Below are 19,167 nucleotides of genomic sequence, written 5' to 3' on the forward strand. Positions count from 1 at the left end.
TTTGATGCGACTTCTGAAGGGGCCTGCGGTGTTAATTGTGTGAATCGTCTAACTACCTGCTTGCCGCAGAGTCCCTCTTGAAAAGCGAGACTTTAAAATACAGCAGCCACAGAGTTCCTGCGACACCAATCGGGTTCCTTGATGGCAACTTTGGACCTAATTAGAGGCAGAAAACGTGTGAAGTGCACCCAGCCGTGAATGTACAGCAGCGGGCTCGATAATATCAGCTCTTAACCCTGCTCCTTAAACACTCTCCTCTGCCTCTTCTTTTCAGACTGCCTGTGGCAGAGAAAAAAAGGCTTTATAATGCTCCTGCTCCCGTGCACGACGAACATTACGGGCAGAGAGAGAATTATGAAAAAGAGAGGTAGCGGCGTCTGTTAAAAGGCAGGTTTGAATCATTTCTGCTGCTTTTTCAGACTGCTGTTCATTCCTCTTGAGGCCACATTAAGGCTGGAAAAGCAGGGCATTTTTTTCCTCCCCCTTCACTGGATGTGTCATCGTAAGTACTCCAAAATCTTCCCTTTTTGTCTCTCAATTTATAAGAATAAAACTCTAGGCTGGCTCCGATTAACCGGGTGGGGTTTGGAAAATGAGCGTATCAACCTGCAGCGACGTTATGCATTTTTCTGGGTGTAATTCGTCCAATCTATAGAGGCTTTGCACCATGACATCACCCTATAACACAAGCCCCTATAGTCTCTCATGCAGAGTGGAAAATGCACAAACCTTCTGCAAGAAAATGTGGCTAAAATGTTAAAGAGCTGCGATGCAACAGACAGCAGAAATGTATTCAGAAAGAATTCTGATACTTGCAGAGAAGCTAAAGGATCACAGCTATGAAAGTACCGGTGGATAACATGTTGTGTCTTTCTCTGGCTTTTTGTTTTCTTCAGCCAGAGATATTTCATGTGAGAGAAGAGAACCTAAATACACTCTGCACATCATTTACTGACCTTAAATAAACAGGTATGTTTAAATTAAATGTAATAATATGATTTAGGTTTACGTCTGTCACATGTTATTGCTAAACGTGCACCACACACCTTGTGGGACAAAGCTGCAGCGGCCACACAGATGACACGTGCACAGTAACTTAAAGGGTTAGTTTGGAGTTTTGTAAGTGTGGTAGTACTTGAGTATTACCTACAGCATCCACCAGTATGAAGGAGGAGACTGGAGTACCAGCTGAGCCCCGAGACCTAAAAAGAAAGAAACAAGATAGTGAATATCAGTTAAGGTGTACAGTATGTTGTGAAGACTGCATTATATAAAATACCTTGAGATGACTATTAAATACATTTCCATCCATCCACGTTCTTAAACACTTGTTTAATTTAAGGTCGCAGGAAGCTGGAGACTATCCCAGCTGTCATAGCAGGAAAGGTGGGATACGCCTTGAGCAGGTCACCAGTTTGTCTTAGAGGGCAAACACACAGAGAGACACACAACCATCCACACTCACGTTTACAGCAAATTTAGAATCACGAAGTCACCCAACGTGCATGTGTCTGGAGTTTAGTTTAGCCGGATCACAGCTTTGATGGGACGCGACTTTGCTTGTTTGTCAATTTTGCCACTAATTTCAGCTTTTGTGAGGCTTAATCTGAAGATGGTTTGTGCCTTCTTTGGTGCTGACTTGGGGAAAATAACAAACGTGCCCGGTGTATTAAATGCTTTAACAAAATTCAGTATGGCAGAAACTGACTTAATAGGGTGCTTTGAAATGGGCTTGATGCAAGTTATCCAACCACACCTAATTTTTTTTTGAGGTACGACTTAAATGCACTTTCAACTTCTGCCCTACTGGTGGCGCTGTAGTACTCGAGAATCGGGGGACTTTCCCCTGTCATTGAACAAATTTCAAAGAAACACTTACCACAAGGTCCACTGACCTGCTGTTCTGGAGCTTTTGATCACATGATGTTCATTCTTTATAGTTTAAGTTATCCTTGATTCAGCTAAACTTCATTTTCAACACAATGAATATCACATAATATGTGATATACGCTCCAAACGGGTCCCCTCAATGAGATGGTCTTCCAGCTAAAGTTGTAGTACATCATGTCATAGTTATCTTAGCGAGCGAAGTCTTTGGAAATCTGTCCACCTGAACCTCGGGGAATAGTTAAATGTCAAGAACAATGAGTGCCACATAGAAACAAGTTTAATACACAGCCTCTGACAGAGTAGAAAACAAACATACACCTATTGAGATCATTCAAAAACAAAAACAATCTAAATTTTTTCATAGACTGCATATAAAACATGGAAATAACTTTGCAATGTGGATAAACCTGCATTTATTTTACGACCAGCAGGGGGCGACTCATCTTGTTGCGAAAGAAGCTCGACTGTATGAGAAAATGATCCTACTTCTCTCTTCATGAACACAATAAACCATTTTCTATCATGTTTTGGGCTCAATCAGTATTTTCAGGGCTACTTTAACAAATGTCACCATTGGTGCCATCAAGGACAAACTGAGTAATGCGTGTAGTTAGCAAGTTTTTCATGTATGTTTGTGCAGTGTCGCTCAGTTTGTTAGATCTAACAAAGATGGTGACCATCAAAAAGCTACACTCAAGGCTTCACACACCTGTTAACGGCTTTGCAGTGATTATGTCCATCTTTTATATTCAGTCTATGGGATTTTTAGAGGAAAAAACATCATTGTGCTTACTCCACTTTCTACCATTACAGCTAATGTCTAACTCCAGCTGCACAGACAGTTTTAGAATGAAGCCATTTAAAGCTGAAGGCACCTGTGTTTCATCCATCCCCGCCTCTCCTCTTCTTCCTTATCATAAAAACAGTCACTGCCTGCCAGCACTCAACCTGGAGTAGAAAAATAATAGTCGTGTCCTCTGAATCTAATAAGGAGATGGAGGCTCTCCTCTCCGTGTGGGATATTCCTGATTTCAGAGAGCCGCTGCGACTTCCACTGGTGGAAGAGTCCTGACCTCCTTCAACGCACTGCAGGCAGCAACCTGGATGCTTCTGTGCTGACCTGACTGCAGTCTCTCTTACCAGCTCCATCTCAGTGTCCCACTCTGTCATTTGTACCATCGGAGAGATCCATCCCGCTCTCTGCAGCTCCAGAGCAGATGTTCTAGCTGTCTCCGCTCAACCGCCGCGGCTCCCAGGTCAGCTCCAGAGGCAGATGTTGCTCATGGCCTGGCAGGTGGAGCTGCTCTCTGCAGGAGAGAGGTAGATCTTGCCACTGGGACAAACGCACACCTCGTACACGGTCTGCTCCTGCGAGGCCTGCCTGGGCGACGCTGTGTAGGTGCCGAGCGGGAGGCCTCCAAACTGAACGGCGTTGGCATCTAAAAGTATCTGGAAGGACACAACGTTGGAGACAAGCTGGAAGTCATTCAAATAACACTGTCAGGGGTGTCCTGGAGTGATATAGTACCAACTGGAACTGATAAATGACTGTGGCACAATCAGTAAATACAGTGGCAGGTGGAGTGAAATACAGCAGTCCTGATCTGATGAGTTAGATCAGCAGTGAAGGTGGATTTTGCTTGGAACATTAAATTGGTCTCTCTCTTTTTTGTTTTTTTGGCCACACTAGTGGCTCAAGGGAGCCGAGTGTCAGTTGGTGGGTCGCTGCTTTGGTTCAGACTGAAATGGTTCAACAACTATTAAACAGACTGCCAAGATTCCCCAATTAGTGACTGACAATTCTCTAAACAACCATTATTAGAACTCTGGAGATCTGTTTCCATCCACCACCAGGCTCAAATGTTAAAAAGAAAAACAGAAAAGTAAAACGACTTCATTTCCACCATATCCACAGGCTCAAAGCAACTGGACAAACTCATAAATATAAGGATTGCATTGTGACTTTGTTGCAGACTGTTTGCAGTCAGTTACCACCTGCAGTCTGAAAGCAATGACATCACTAAATGCGCTGCCAGGCCTTTACTGCAGCTGCCTTCTGTCTCAGCGTTCGTGGCTCAGTTTTTGTCTCAGATAAGTGAACAGCTGGCTCGGTTGGGTTAAAAAAATCAAGCAAGAGACTCATCGATTTAAGAGCATTAAATATCCTTTGCCTTCTGAAGCTCTTGGGTTGTTTTGGGATGTTTGAGGTCACTGTTCATTTGCACCGTAAAAAGCCGTCCTGTTCGTTTTACAGCACTTGGCTGAATCTGAGCAGGAAGTAGAACCACGGCCCAGAATTTAGCCTGCTTCTTTTATCAGCATTCACAACAAGAGACTACAAAACCCAGCCAAGGCTGATCATTTCCTCCGCACCATGCACGAGTTCCTGGATCCAGAAGGATATCTGAATTTAGACTAGTTTGTAAAATGACAAATTTGAAATAAATAAGTTGAGCCAAGCCCGGGCTCTGGCCAAATTTTCATGCAAATCATCTTCAACTTTTTGAGTCATCCGACTAACAAACAGACTAAATAAACAAACCACATAACCTCCTTGCCGGAGCTAATTAATACTACAGACCTAGCTCCACAGGTAGCCGTACATGCCATCACAATGCATCCTCCATATTTGACAAGTAATGATGTTTGCTTTGGATAATTAGTCCTTGCTTTCCCTCTCTTTCCATCATCCAGGTAACAGGGGCAGAGGGTACTGATACGCCAGAGTACTGCAATATTTTGAGAGATAATACTGTATTGATACAGACCCATCAAATATCGATATTTTATTATATGAACTGCAAAGACAATACTAACTTTTTAGCCCTAGAATAATAAAAGAAATTACTTTAACAGTTCAACAGATGGTGATCTTGTGGTTTTTTTTCCCCAGTGACATCGGCATACGGGAGGAAGTTTTTAAAACAGATGGCAGCATTGTAGAAAAAAAGAAAAGTATTAAATCCAATGTATGGACTTATGTTTGGATTTTTAAAAAAAGGAAGGGACAAAGGAGGTGGATATAATACATGAGAGTGTCATAAAATACTCTGGGAGAACTATGAACATTAGCTTGGCTGATGCAAATTTTCGGTTATTCTCTATGTGTGACCTGCTCATAGTGATTTTTGCTAAATCTAATTTTCTACATTATAAAATTCTTCAAAATAAAATAAATTATTCGATTTTGCAGCACGTGCTCTCACACTGAAACAACTGAAAAACTGCTCTGACACTGGAGACAGCTACAAATAATTAATTAAAAATGAGCTGCTGCACATCCACCTTTACCTGACATATTTACCTCAAACAAAAGCAAAAGATTTACACGACAAAACAAATGTCAGGTTCTTACATCACTTTTACGGTGTTTTTAAAAAGTCACCAGATGAGCCCTTTTCTCTTTTTTTCACTCGTCTCCATAATTTCCCCTCATAACAGTCTTGATCTTTTGCTCATACCGAGGCTCCTAGCTCGCGGTTGGCTCTGAGCTCTGAATAGCTTTAGCCTTGTTTGTGTTGCCTTTGTTAGTTTCATAAAAACGTTCATGTTTGTGAAGGTGAAATAGTATCTGGTTGGGTTTATTATTAGGGACGTTTTTGCGGTGGCCCACCATACAGTTTACTTTGACAAACTTTCTGTCCTCACTGCTGGCAGACATGTTTCTGTGGCTATTTGTCTGCACTGCTATGCATTTGCCGTGCATGCACGAAACAGACTGGTTCATAATCAATCTTAGTCTCTACAAAACAACCAACACTGGGACCACTGACAAAACTACCTCCCAATTCAGAGCTAAGAAAATATTTATAGGTGCCTTTCAAGAAACTCAAGGACACCTGGCTGTACAACTATGTGGAGGAGAAAAAGAAGCATTTTCCCCTCCCCAATCTCAAGGCACTGGAACCCAGGTGTGTGACACCTTTTGATGGATACAGCTGTACCCAGGCTCTACAGAGAGGTTAGGCATAAATGTGAGTACAGCAAAGGGTTGCATTAACTTGAGACATCTGGACATTACATGCTGTGGATTCATATGTGGCTCATTATCTCACAAACGACTGGTTACTGCTGCTCAAAATACCTTTAATAGTACAGCAGCCCACACATTTGAATTCAGTCGCACACAATGTAACACAATGTAGCACAAACAACTCAGTCTGTCAGGTGCATGCAACATTTTTGATGGGTTTTAATGACAGTGTTGGTCAGTCTGTCTGCTTTACAGTTCTATTTTGCTGCAATAAAATGACAGAAATGCGAGAACTTTACAAAGTAGAAGAAAGAGATGCTGACCAAGTTTGGAAAAACTCAGCATATAGCAAAACATTTAAAATCGCAATAATATCACATCAGGAGTATCATGACAGCGGTGTTCTTGACTTGAATAAATACTGCATTTGTGAATGCTCCAGTGTATTCATTCTTTTTATGAATATAAATTGAACTTTTGGAATCAACTCCAGACTTGTGAGTTCCTTAATTTATGATTAAAGAAACACTGAAAGAGATCTTTAAGTCTGTGAAAATGGAAAGACAATAAAAAAAAGTCTCTTATTTCCTCCTGTGTTAAAGCTAAAACTACTCAGTCACATTTGATCGCTTCATATCACATGCCTTGTTGTAGAATATTTAAAACAAATATATAGATATACATATATATATCCACCCAGAAACGAATGCTCCTCACCTCTCCTTCAGTGGACTCTAGCTGTAGATCCTTGCGACCGCTGACCTTCAGCGACCCTTCAGCGGCACTCACTTCCACCCCTCTGGGAGCCTCCATGGTCAGGGTTCGTGTGGGAGACTCGAGCCTGACAAAAAAAAGAAAGAAAAAAAAAGAAGCAGCTCAGTGATGCAGCAGATGAGCTCATTGATTTATTCTGCTTATACTTTCAGCATGTTTGCATTATTAAAACGTTGCCTTTCAGTATGATTTAATAGCTAAGGATACAAAATTCATTCAAGGTTACACTGATTGTTATTCAGTTCATATTTTATACATCTCTCCCTGTTTAGGCCAGATTAATGACGTGAATCGTCTTTGTTTTCATAACAAATCCAAGGATTTCAAATTTGAGTCAAAATGTCTCACATTTAACAAGAAAGAAGGAAAGAAAGCGTACTGATATTTCTGTCTGAATAAGTGTAGCTTGGTGTTTGCCGTACCAACTGCTTCCCTACCGGAGGAATATTAAAGCTGCTGTTCATGTTTAAATAGCTGCTTTCATTATTCCAAAGCAGTATGGCTGTCCTAAACAGCCCATAATTGTATCAGCTGATGTTGACCTTCAGCCACGCTGAGGCTAATGCAATTTGCATTTTCCTCCTGTGGACTATTTGTTTACACAGAGAAAGATAAGTGTGAGAGCCAATCAATGTGGAATTTGTTTTCATAACTCATAACCGTTTCAAATTGATTCCGCCCCCCCACGCGCACATCTCTCTCAAATCTGTTTTCAATGAATTTTAAATGGAAGACTTTAAGGAGCTGCCTTTAAATCGCTTAAATCTCCATACGCTCTGAAAGTGACACATATTTTGGATTATGCACTAGTGGAAATAAGGGTGCGAAGAAAGACGAGCAAACGAATTTCATCTGCATTTGAAAAGCCTGTCAGTAGATACAGTCTGAAGGGGATCTGTGAAAACGTGCCTTTGACCCGGGACTGTTTGTGCTCTAGACGTGAAGGAATAAAGAAGATAGAGTGGCTTTTCTTTTAATACCCATCTATTGTTTTCTCCATGAAAGCTGTTCAGTGAGCAGATACGCCACGCTTCAGCATACAGTGTTATGACATGTTTGTTTGTGTATTACGTTTTCCAATTCAATTTTAATCTCAAACCCTTCATGTTGTTGGTTTTGTGAATGCAAATAACGGCTTATTACAGATAAAAGGCAAGAATGTAATTTTAAGTACTAATTTCACATTTTTTATTGTGTAAAAACAGAAAAACAAACAAACCCAAAACGAAAAAAAAACTCATTCATCTCCAGTGGCAGGACTCAAAATCCCATCTCTCCTCTCAAACCCCCCAATAATTATTTCTTAAGAGTCTGCTGATTCTCTATGGACAGGGCAGTCATTAAAAGATTCATTTAAAACACTGTCCACTGAGCCGTGCCATAAGAAATCTGTGATATGTAATGCATGAGCCTGTGATATTTTCACTCCATTCAAAGCAGTTCTGTCATCACCCACTGAGCGCACGCACACACACGCGCACACACACGGCAGAGCAGGCGCTTCTGCCAAAAGACAAAGTGCTCAATTTCCATGAGTGCTTGTTTCAGGCACAGTCCAGAAGAAAAAAAAGCATTAAATGAATTAAGTTAAAAATGTCTCTTCAGTTTTATAACCGTCTCAGACTCCTTCCATTATCATGTATGGCCTTTGTGAGGCTAACGCAGCAGCGTGAAGTCACACTTCACTCTGCCTGAGACTGACTGGTGTAATAAATAAATAAATAAACCCAGCAATCACTAACGACATATCAACTGGAATTCATCGATGGCTGCTCAAGACGTGCATTACATGTGTAACATTAGATTCATTTAAATCCAATATCCCTGATAACTGTATTAAATATAGTGAATGGAAAAGAGCCGTGTGTGAGTTTAACAAGTTCCACATGTTAAAAGGTTGATAGAGTTGTGTGACACTAACATTTGGGCCAGCATCAGCACTCGTGGTTTGAATTTTCTGGCATTGATAAAATGTTTAATTTCCATTTTTTTTTGCTTTGCTGATGATAAAGGACCATTGTTTTTCTGATGATTGTTTTTTTGTGCGTGGGGGTTTGTTTTGTCTTCTAGTTTTGTTATTTTGTTTAATTTTGTGCTTTTTTGTGAAGTGTTTTATTGTGTTTGTGCTTTTAAATGCCAGGTTCTAATTTACCACAGTGGTTATCTGTTTTTCTTAGTAAGCTGTGAATCATTAGAAGCCGTCGCTCAGGGGGTGCAGATGAAAATGGGCTTTAAGCTAAATCTAGCACACTATACACTCGCTGGCCAATTTGTTAGGTAGACCTGTTCAGCTGCTTGTTAATGCAAATAATTAATCAGCAAGTCACATGGCAGCAAGCCAAAGCATTCAGGCATGTAGACATGATCTAGAGTACCTGCTGAAGTTCAAACTGAGCACTAAAATGGGGAAGAAAGGTGATTGTTGCCCTGGCTTTATGTTTAGGGTCGTTGCTCTGCTGGAAGGTGAACCTCCGCCCCAGTCTCAAGTCTTTTGCAGACTCCAAGAGGTTTTCTTCCAAGATTTCCCTGTATTTGGCTCCATCCATCTTCCCATCAACTCTGACCAGCTTCCCTGTCCCTGCTGAAGAGAAGCACCCCCAGAGCATGATGCTGCCACCACCATATTTGACAGTGGGGATGGTGTGTTCAGAGTGATGTGCAGTGTTAGTTTTCCGCCACACATAGCGTTTTGCATTTTGGCCAAAAAGTTCCATTTTGGTCTCATCTGACCAGAGCACCTTCTTCCACGTTTGCTGTGTCCCCCACATGGCTTGTGGCAAACTGCAAACGGGACTTCTTATGGTTTTCTGTTAACAATGGCTTTCTTGCCACTCTTCCATAAAGGCCAACTTTGTGCAGTGCACGACTAATAGTTGTCCTATGGACAGATTCCCCCACCTGAGCTGTAGATCTCTGCAGCTCGTCCAGAGTCACCATGGGCCTCTTGGCTGCATTTCTGATCAGTGCTCTCCTTGTTCAGCCTGTGAGTTTAGGTGGACGGCCTTGTCTTGGTAGGTTTACAGTTGTGCCATACTCCTTCCATTTCTGAATGATCGCTTGAACAGTGCCCCGTGGGATGTTCAAGGCTTGGGAAATCTTTTTGTAGCCTAAGCCTGCTTTAAATTTCTCAATAACTTTATCCCTGACCTGTCTGGTGTGTTCTTTGGACTTCATGGTGTTGTTGCTCCCAATATTCTCTTAGACAACCTCAGAGGCCGTCACAGGGCAGCTGTGGAGCTGTTTTGCAAAGAAGAACGGGCAAGGATTTCAGTCTCTAGATGTGCAAAGCTGGTAGAGACATACCCTAAAAGACTGGCAGCTGTAATTGCAGCAAAAGGTGGTTCTACAAAGTATTGACTCAGGGGGCTGAATAATTACGCACACCCCACTTTTCAGTTATTTATTTGTAAAAAATGTTTGGAATCACGTAAGATTTTCGTTCCACTTCTCACGTGTACACCACTTTGTATTGGTCTTTCACGTGGGATTCCAATAAAATTGCTTCATGTTTGTGGCTGTAATGTGACAAAATGTGGAAAAGTTCAAGGGGGCCGAATACTTTTGCAAGCCACTGTATAGTGCTTTTCTATGCTTTCTGAGCACTCAAAGCGCTTTACACCGTTCACACAAGCACTTTTCTTCTAAGCTCTTTCTATATAACACCTATACTCATTCATACTCTAATCGATGCATCGAAGAGCAACTTGGGGTTAGTATCTTGCCCAAGGATATTTGGCATGCAGACAAATTGAACCATCAAACTTCCGATTAGTAGGTGATCTGCGCTACCTCCTGAGCTAGAGCCACCCCAGTGGAGTTAGTGCTCCTTGAATCAGTGATTCAAGGGGCACTAAGGGGAGTGAAACTCTGAGCTCCTCAGTACCAACTGACCAAAGTCTAAACACCACAGACTACCTGAGTATTGTTGCTGACCATGTCCATCCCCCTTTATGACTGCAGTGTACCATCTTCTGATGCCTGCTTCCAGTAGGATAGCACACCATGTCACAAAGCTCAAATCATCTCAAACTGGTTTCTTGAACATGAAAATGAGTTCACTGTGCTTAGATTGTAAAAAAAAGAGCACCTTTTGGGATCTCCAAATCTTCAGTAACTGCGTGATGCTATCGTGTCAATATGGACCAAAATCTTTGGGGAATGATCCAGAACTTTCTTGAATCTGTGCCACGAAGAACTGAGGCAGTTCTGAAGTCTACAATGGGGCTCTAACCCAGTACTACAAGCAAGGTCAGTGAGTGTGTACAGTCTGCATTTAACATTTTTGGATGGACTGAGTTGTTTGTGTTCTGCTTCTCAAATTTACCAAATCAGCAGTTAAATTTCTCTACTGTGTCACAAATTTTAACCACATTTTGACAGACTTAGGTAAAAATACAGAAAAACACAGCTTTTCATCAAACACTATTTTTTAAATTAGTTCAATATTTTATTTTATTTTTACAAAGTTGGTAAACTGTCTTCTGCCTTTGCAGAAGAATGGGAAAATGTGATAAAACATTAAATGAGTTTTTCTTAAAATGTCACAATTCCCCAAAACGTTACGATCATTAGGCTGACTGATGAGGGCGTCAGTTAAAAGAGGTTGACGCATCCACCATATTTCAGGGCTTTGAAACGTAAAGCCGTCACAAGTGATAACTTATCTGGTATTTGCAGTCGTAAAGGCTGTTTATGACAGGCTCTCCCGCGCTCTGGGAAACCTGACCAACCTTTTGTGGTGTATTCAAGCTGACCTTTACATCCACATAAAGGTCACCGTATCACAGAGCTTTGGAGGAAAATAGCTGTAGGATGTGCTGATGACCAAAAAGGTGATGCCAAAGAGAAAGAGATTTGTTTAAATAGTGCATATCTAGTATGTTTGCTTGGAGGGCGAAAGAGTAATTTATTTTTATAGGTCACTATCACTTACAGGGATCCACTGGGCTTTATATACTACTAGCTTTATCAGTTTCCCTTTTAGCACAAGTTCAATAACTGGTTGTGGTGAATGTGTGGCAGTACCCAAAAACTATCTCAAACACTACACAGCAAAAGGAAAACTTTCCAAAACTACTACAGCATACCACAAAACAGCAATGTGATGGGTGCAGAATGAAAAAAAGGTAATATGCTACTTTTTTCTCCACCATAAATATAAAAAAAGCTATATTCAGGCTTCTGGCCATAAAAACCTAGGATGGAGTATGAAAAATATAAAACATGGACAGAATTTAAACTGTGCCACAATGGAAGGACACATAATCATCAACATGGAAAGCTTTATATTAGCAGCTGATTAGAAATATTTAAAAAGGCCCCTTTAGATACACTATTAGAAATCTCATCTTTAAGGTAAAAGCCATGCATGCACAGGCATTACTTGAACTCCCAGTGAACTCTTTCAGATGCAATCTAAAATGGCACAACAAAAGAGGCAGGACATGAATGGTTTTTGCAGTACAAAAATAAAATCAACCTAATTGTTCCTCAGGTCACAATCTCCTGTCAGGCGAGTAAAACATAGAACCCACCCAAACTTAAACCAAACATGAGTCATGAAGAGACACCATCTCTGCCAATCACCAGTGGTCGACGCCACCACCAACCCCAGAAATGTGATATTATGGACACGTCATCCACCGACTGCTCATGAGCAAACATTTCCTGTCTTATCAACCCGCCGTTTAGTAATCTCCCATAGGGGAGACAAAGAGGATGGAACAAATACTTTGAAATGGCTCAAACTGTTCAAATACACAGAAAATATGACACAGGTCAGACACTGTGGTATCAGTAATCTTTCAGACCAATCGAAATATGTAAACTGCAGACAGCTTCAACTCAACGCAATTACAACGCGTTTACAACAAGGTCCAAACCAGCTCGTTGCACTAAACGATGAGAAAGGCAGATTACATTTCACCAGAAAACATCTAAAAGAGCCTGCACATGCCTGAAGAAAATCTTTTGACAGACAAAACCAAGGTTAACTTGTATCAGAATGATAGACAGAGAAAAGTATAGAGAAGGAGAGAAACTGCTCGTGATCCAGATACAAAGTTAATGTATGGGCATGTAAGGCTGCCAGTAAAACCAGGTCACGAGTGTTTATTGATGATGTGACTGCTGACAGAAGAATGAACTGTGAAGTGTACACGGCTCTACTCTCTGCTCAGATTCAGCCAAAACTTAGCACACTGCACTTCATAATGCACACGACCCAAAGCGTAATGCGAAAGCAACCCAAGAACTTCTCAAAGAAAACAAATGGGATATTCTTCAACGGCAAAAGGCTGAGACGCACAAACATGCACGAAGTGAAGGTGTTCTCATTAAAAGCCTGGCAAAGCATCTCAACAATCCTTACATTTAAAATGATGTCCAATTACATTTGAGCCACAGTTAATGGAGTACTTTTGTTATAAATAAAATAAAAGCTGAGAGTCTGCACTTCAGTTACATATTGTCTGCTTGACTTTAAATACCCTGTGGTGGTGTACAGAGGCCAAAATTGTGTAGCTGTCCAAATACTTAAGGACCTAACCGTATGCTGAGATTTGATGGAGTCTGGACCTTTAGGAAGGGGGTACGATAATAGATATCCCACGCTTGTCCCTGTCTTTACTTATGAAGACACATGGAGAAGCAAGTATGACAGTGAATCAGTATCCCTAACAAGGTTTACACCAATTATTTCCAATATATCTGTAAGTAATGTTATCAGCAGTCCAAACACTCTTCATCTGGTCTACAAGACCACTGCAATAACCAAGAAACACTATTTCACTGATGCAGTCAAAACAAGAGGAAAAGAACATGCGCACACTTCTGTAATAACTCTGTGCTCCCGAACTGGTAGCAGTAGTAGAGTCTGACCAGAGCTAAGTGGGAACAAGAAGAGTTTTTATCTCTTTAATGAACATGTCAGTCATGTGTGGACACGGCTAGAGCACGGACTGTCCTCAGAGCTGCTTAGATAAACTGTAGACAGACGTGCAGCTGGCCGCATTGCAGAGGAGAGCTCTAGTAGCAGAAAGTTACAGAGAAAACGAAATGAAAAACTATTTTTCTGCTCTCTGATTCTGGGCATGATTCATCATGTGATGTCTGCACTGTAAGAAACCAGAGAGCCTTCAAATCCTGTCTGTCCTGCCTTTGCTGCTTAATGTCAGACTTGTCTCACTGCAGGTTCCTGTGTGGTTTCAAGCAGCAGTTTATAGCCAGCAAAAAAACCCTCCAAAAACTGAGTATGTTCGTTCTTGATACAATTGAGACCTGGAGACTTTGTGTCACATTGATTAGAAGTGAATCTACCATCTGTTGTCAAGAGATGTCAAAAGAATAGATGAAGTCTCCCTAAGTGTATGCAAACTAGATGACAGAAGTATCACAGTTACACCAGGATAATATCACAGCAGTATCGCACAGCTTCCTTTGCCTCTCCTGATGGATTTGGGACATTCGCATTAGGAATCAGAGCACCATCCTTCAGAATGAGATATGAAATTATGTCATTATGTAATTGACAGAAACATTTTAATATTTAAGCCTATAATTGTGGGCTGCAAGCAAGCTGCTCCTTATCATCAAGCAAAGAGGGCAGTTAGGTAGAGAGTCGGAGCAAAGTTTACAGCCATTATCTCTCTCGTTTTGTCTCAAACTCAGTCTCGGGGGCGCATTTTCCGAGTGGAACTGAACTAAAGAAATTACTGTGGGGCGAGGGAGCTCATCGGAGTCTGAACACAGCTATGTCCAAAGGTAATGAAGCTGTGAGCTGAGAGCAAGAGATGACAAACTGGCACCTCTCCAGCAGGACCAGATCCGCTTCATAACTGCACTCCCCTCGTTTTACAGACCTAACATCAAGAGTTCTGAATTATCCACAAGTCGCAGCACGCAAGCATACCTTTTAGTTAGCAGGTGACGAAGCAGAGGACCAAACACTCTACTCAGTTGTAAACCTTGCACACTGCTGTCACAGCATTCATTACACGGGAGACTAAAGCATAAACAGTAGAGTGATTAAGTAATTAGTTAGATTCTTGCATATGCAGAGAGCAGTGTTGTCAAAGTATTCAGGAATTAAGAGTATTTATCACAATGATTTTTAAACTGCAAACGTAGCATTTTGTCTTTTGATATTTGTAGCTGAAATTACTTCAGAATGACTTTTTCTGTTTTCATCAAACATGAGGACCAGGGGCTAGAACCATCCCACCAAATGGACCAATTCAGCCCCCTAGAGTGCGGTGGAAAGTGTGGAAATTGCAGTGAAGTCATTGATATCTGACATGAGGTGATGTCAGTGTTACTGTGAAGAAAATAGTCGGTCTCAGAAAATCAGTTTCAACAAGTTGTTTGAATCATAAAAAGTGAAATACCTCTGTTGTTCAACGCTACCTGTCAAGGTTTTTTGCTTTTGCAGATTCGGTGAAATATGCAGTGCACATGTGGTAATCAATATTGATAAATATTACTACAATTATTATTAGTGAGAATCTCAGATGTTCATCACAACTTTATAAATTGTTTGTTCACTGTTTTACAATATACCTGTAGTTCTAGAAAGTCAGGTTATTATTTAGCTTTGTTTATACATTACCCATAAACTAGAGTGAGTTTAACACCCCGGTCTGTGTTTTTCATCTTTAATATAATGCTCATTTCTGCTTATCAAGGTCTCTTACCCCTTCCTGAATGACAAAACTCATTTGGGAGGGGGTAAGAGACAGCCTTTGCATACAGGAAGTCCTGAGGGACACGGTCAAATGCCAACTCTTAAGTCCACAAAACACATGTAGACTCATTGGGCAAACTTCCGTGCATATTAGGTAACCTCGAGACGATTAAAAAGCTCGTCCAGTGTTCCACGACCAGGATCAAAACCACATTGCCCCTCTTGAATCGTAACTTTGATTTAAAAAAATGGACTCGCTTCCCCAGCAGCTTGGCATATAAGATGGGACCAACACCCTAGTCTGCCAATCCAGTGGCTCTGTCCCCGATTTCCACATGATGCTGCACAAGTGTGTTAACCAAAACAGCCTTACAAAACCCAGCTTTTTAACACGACAATGATGAGCAAGTCAACCCACCACCCCCAAATATCCCTTAGGATATCAGTGGGACTTAAAATATCCTCAGTTGACTGTACACAGTGTACAGTCAGGATCACACAGTGTGATATTCCTGCTTCCTGAATCAGCCAACAGTTTCCAAGAACTGCCTTAAGGACGACCGACAGTCTTGCTTACCGAACTCCTCCAACATACAAATTTTGGCTTCAGCTATTGCTGTGGTTGCAATCCACTTGGCCTGTTGGCCTGACTTGTCGGCTGCCTGTGAAATCAAGCTCAATAGGACTACTTCTTCAACTTGACAGCTGCCCTCTGGTGTCCAATATCTGGTTTGGGGTTACCACCACAACAGGCACCAACCACCTCGTGGCTGCTGTTCTGTGTAGCTGCTTTGGCAATGGAGGTGCCATGGGGAGTCTGGTCCACTCAGTCTCCCTCAGAATGCTGTCAAAGCTCTGCTGGAGGTGGGAATTGAAGATCTTGTAGATCAGGGCCTCTGATAGGCGCTCCCAGAGCACCCTCTCACCACCTGGTTTTGATTAGTTGAAAGCTTTGCTCCACTCTTTACCTTAGTGTTCAAGACATAAGGTCTGATGATATGATTATAAAATCAATCATCAAGTTCTGACTTAGGATGTCCTGTTGCCAAGTGCACTAATGGAGAAAAAGTGATTACCATGAAAGCAAAACAAATACAAAAACACTATTATTTTGTGAGGCTGTTCCTTCCAACGGTCACACAGTTGTTTACCATGTGAGCATTGAAATTCCCCAGCAGGACATTAGAGCCCCAAGCACGTAGGGCTTTCAGATTGTCCCCACAAATTCACTTGAAGCTGTGTCACAAAAGTCTATCAGGTGATATTCTCACATAGACTAAGAACTCTCACAAGGCAACCAGACAATAAAACAAATTAAAAACTGTTGTAGGTTGTAACAGAGGCACATCATTCAGCTACAATTTTATACAGTGAGAAAACAGAAAAAGCAGATGACTCAGCAGATGAAGAAAAGTAAGCACAGTCTTTCCAGTAAGTGAAACTATGTCACCGCAATTTTATTCCTGCTCTTGATTGTAGTTTGGAAGGATATAGTTCTCCTGCTAGGTCTGCATCTCCATCAACAAATATACATATTATAGATTTACAAATTCAGATTTCCAGTTAAACTTGTACATCTCAGTTGTCTCACGCTTAAATAGGCTGCCAATGCAAAAGATGCTGGAAGCCACTCTGGCTAAGTCATTGCACTTGTCCACCAGTAAAAGTCACACATAATAAGAAATTAAATCACAAAATGAATTACTGTACTCATCATTTTAGAGGCAATGATCATAACAAACAAAGACAGACTTGAGTGCCAGCATACACGGGTAAACTCCAGAAGAACAGGTGCTTCAAAGAGGAAGAAGATCTCATGTGGCTTTCTTTGATTTGACTCTGCTCTGTTCATCTCCCAGATTACCGCTGGCTTTCAGGGAAATAAAACGCATCACAAAGAGAGTGATGTTTCTTTAAACGGGGAAAGAAAGGTGACGTGGACGCAAGCCAAGCTGTGTCCTTATCATCCGGAGGGGCTTACTGCACAGGTGACACACGATTTGCAAGGAGGGCTTAACTTGTCATGATTTCAGCGAGGTGGAGGGAGGGAAGAGCCTCATTAGTATTTACGGAAAGGCCCAGAGCTGCATACATAAACAATGCTGAACAAGGCAAATGCCACTTTTAAAAGAAATATTGGAGATGTGGGAAAAAAAATGTTTTCTTTGGATAAATAATCAGATTCTTGAATGAGCTATATTGGGCATTAAAGTAAAAATCTAAGTATATATTTTACTTTAGTGACAGTGTTTTCTGAAGATGATGTCACCTTACTGACTACTTTATTAGATCTACGCGTGTAATCATTCGAGGCTATTCCAGCTCACATTTTACTGTTTGGCTATATCATGAAAAGTCTCTGCTTTGCAATTGTGGGGATGGAGTTTTGCTGGCACGGTATGAGAGTTGGGTTATTTTAGGAAACAGTCACGCTTTCACAGACTCAAAACATGACTGCTTTAACTGCTCATTGCTGGGAAAAAACACATCTAATGGACAAAGGAAAGTAGTTTCTAAATCACTAATTCAAGGTTAAGATTACATTTTTATTTTTTTGTGGACAAAATATTAAACGTTCCACTCCATCCAATTTCTACTGTAAAGCCTAGTTTAGTATTTAAGAAATGTAACCACTGACATACTGAATTTAAAATATGCAAGAGACTTTTACTATTTAATCTGAATCTTGGTCATTTACACTCATGTGGACAAGAAAGTTTTCACAGGAATCTATGAAAACCCAAGAACACCCCATGAATCACTTGGTTGCAGAACCAAGTTTGGCAGCAATAAGTTTAAGTAATCGTTATCAGTATGTATACATCAACTTCTCACATTCTTGTGGATGAATTTTACGCATCTCTTCTTTACAATGTTGCTTCAGTTCATTGATGTTTACGGGCTTTCATTTATGCACAGCTCTCTTAAGGTAATACCCAACATTATTTCAGTTTCAGTTGAAGTCTGGACTTTGGCTGAAATTGGGTCATGCAATAGGACAATGATCCAAAGCACAGCGACAAATCTGCTAAAAAAAGAAAAGCATCAGGATGTTGCAGTGGTCCAGTCAAAGCTTATCTGTTGGACAGATGTCCTCACATTGGACTTCAGAACACTTTGGTACTCAGAGGGGTTCATGGTCGACTCAGCCAGTGCAAGATATCCAGCACCTGTGGCTGCAAAACAAACCCAACTCATCATCCCATTCACCACCGTGCTTTGCAGCTGGTATGAAGTGTTAAGTTTTCTCCAAATTTGGTGCTGCACATTATAACCAAACATCTTCACTTTGGTCTCATCTCTCTGAAGAAGTCTTGTGTTCAGATGCCACTTTAAAACATAACCCATACTGATATATTCTTTCTCTTCACAAGCCATCCTTGTTTATTGTTTTTCTAATTTTACTGTCATGATCTTTAACATTTAACATGATAACTGAGGCCTGTACAGTCTGAGTAAAGCTCTTGGGTTTTTGGTAGTTTCTCTGAGCATAGTTTGAACTTGGTGTGAATTTGCTGGCACTTCCACTCCTGAGAAAATTGTGGCATTGTGTTAACGCACAGTTAAATGCTCCAGACCAGCAAAATGCCAAAACCTTTGCTTTCATTGAGGTGCTCACACTTGCTGATGATCAATTAAGCAAGTATATTTGATTAGAATTACCTTGCTGCTACTTCTTAACTACCATGGAAGCATTAAGGGTCTGCTTAAGCTTTTCACAAGAAAAGAGTCCTGGATTTTTTTTTCATGACTGCAACTAAGACATAAAAAAATTGTGATTTTGCTAATTTGCAGGTAAAAATACATTTGGTTGTAGATTTAAATTTGAAAAAATCTGATTAAAAAGCTG

General features: G+C 40.9%; 1 protein-coding gene across 1 annotated transcript in view; it reads right to left on the reverse strand.

Annotated features, from left to right (window-relative positions):
* Window positions 1-1,285: 1,285 nt before the first annotated feature.
* Window positions 1,286-19,167, reverse strand: part of LOC134619231 (zeta-sarcoglycan-like) — a 56,470-nt gene continuing 38,588 nt past the window's right edge. The window contains exons 7-8 of the mRNA XM_063465006.1: window positions 6,581-6,704; window positions 1,286-3,339 (exon numbers count right to left, since the gene is read on the reverse strand). Coding sequence (XP_063321076.1) covers window positions 3,148-3,339; window positions 6,581-6,704 — 316 coding nt within the window. The 3' untranslated portion in view covers window positions 1,286-3,147. The remainder of the gene's footprint in view (window positions 3,340-6,580; window positions 6,705-19,167) is intronic.

The sequence above is a fragment of the Pelmatolapia mariae genome, linkage group LG3_W (genome assembly GCF_036321145.2).
Source record: "Pelmatolapia mariae isolate MD_Pm_ZW linkage group LG3_W, Pm_UMD_F_2, whole genome shotgun sequence".
Taxonomy (NCBI): domain Eukaryota; kingdom Metazoa; phylum Chordata; class Actinopteri; order Cichliformes; family Cichlidae; genus Pelmatolapia; species Pelmatolapia mariae.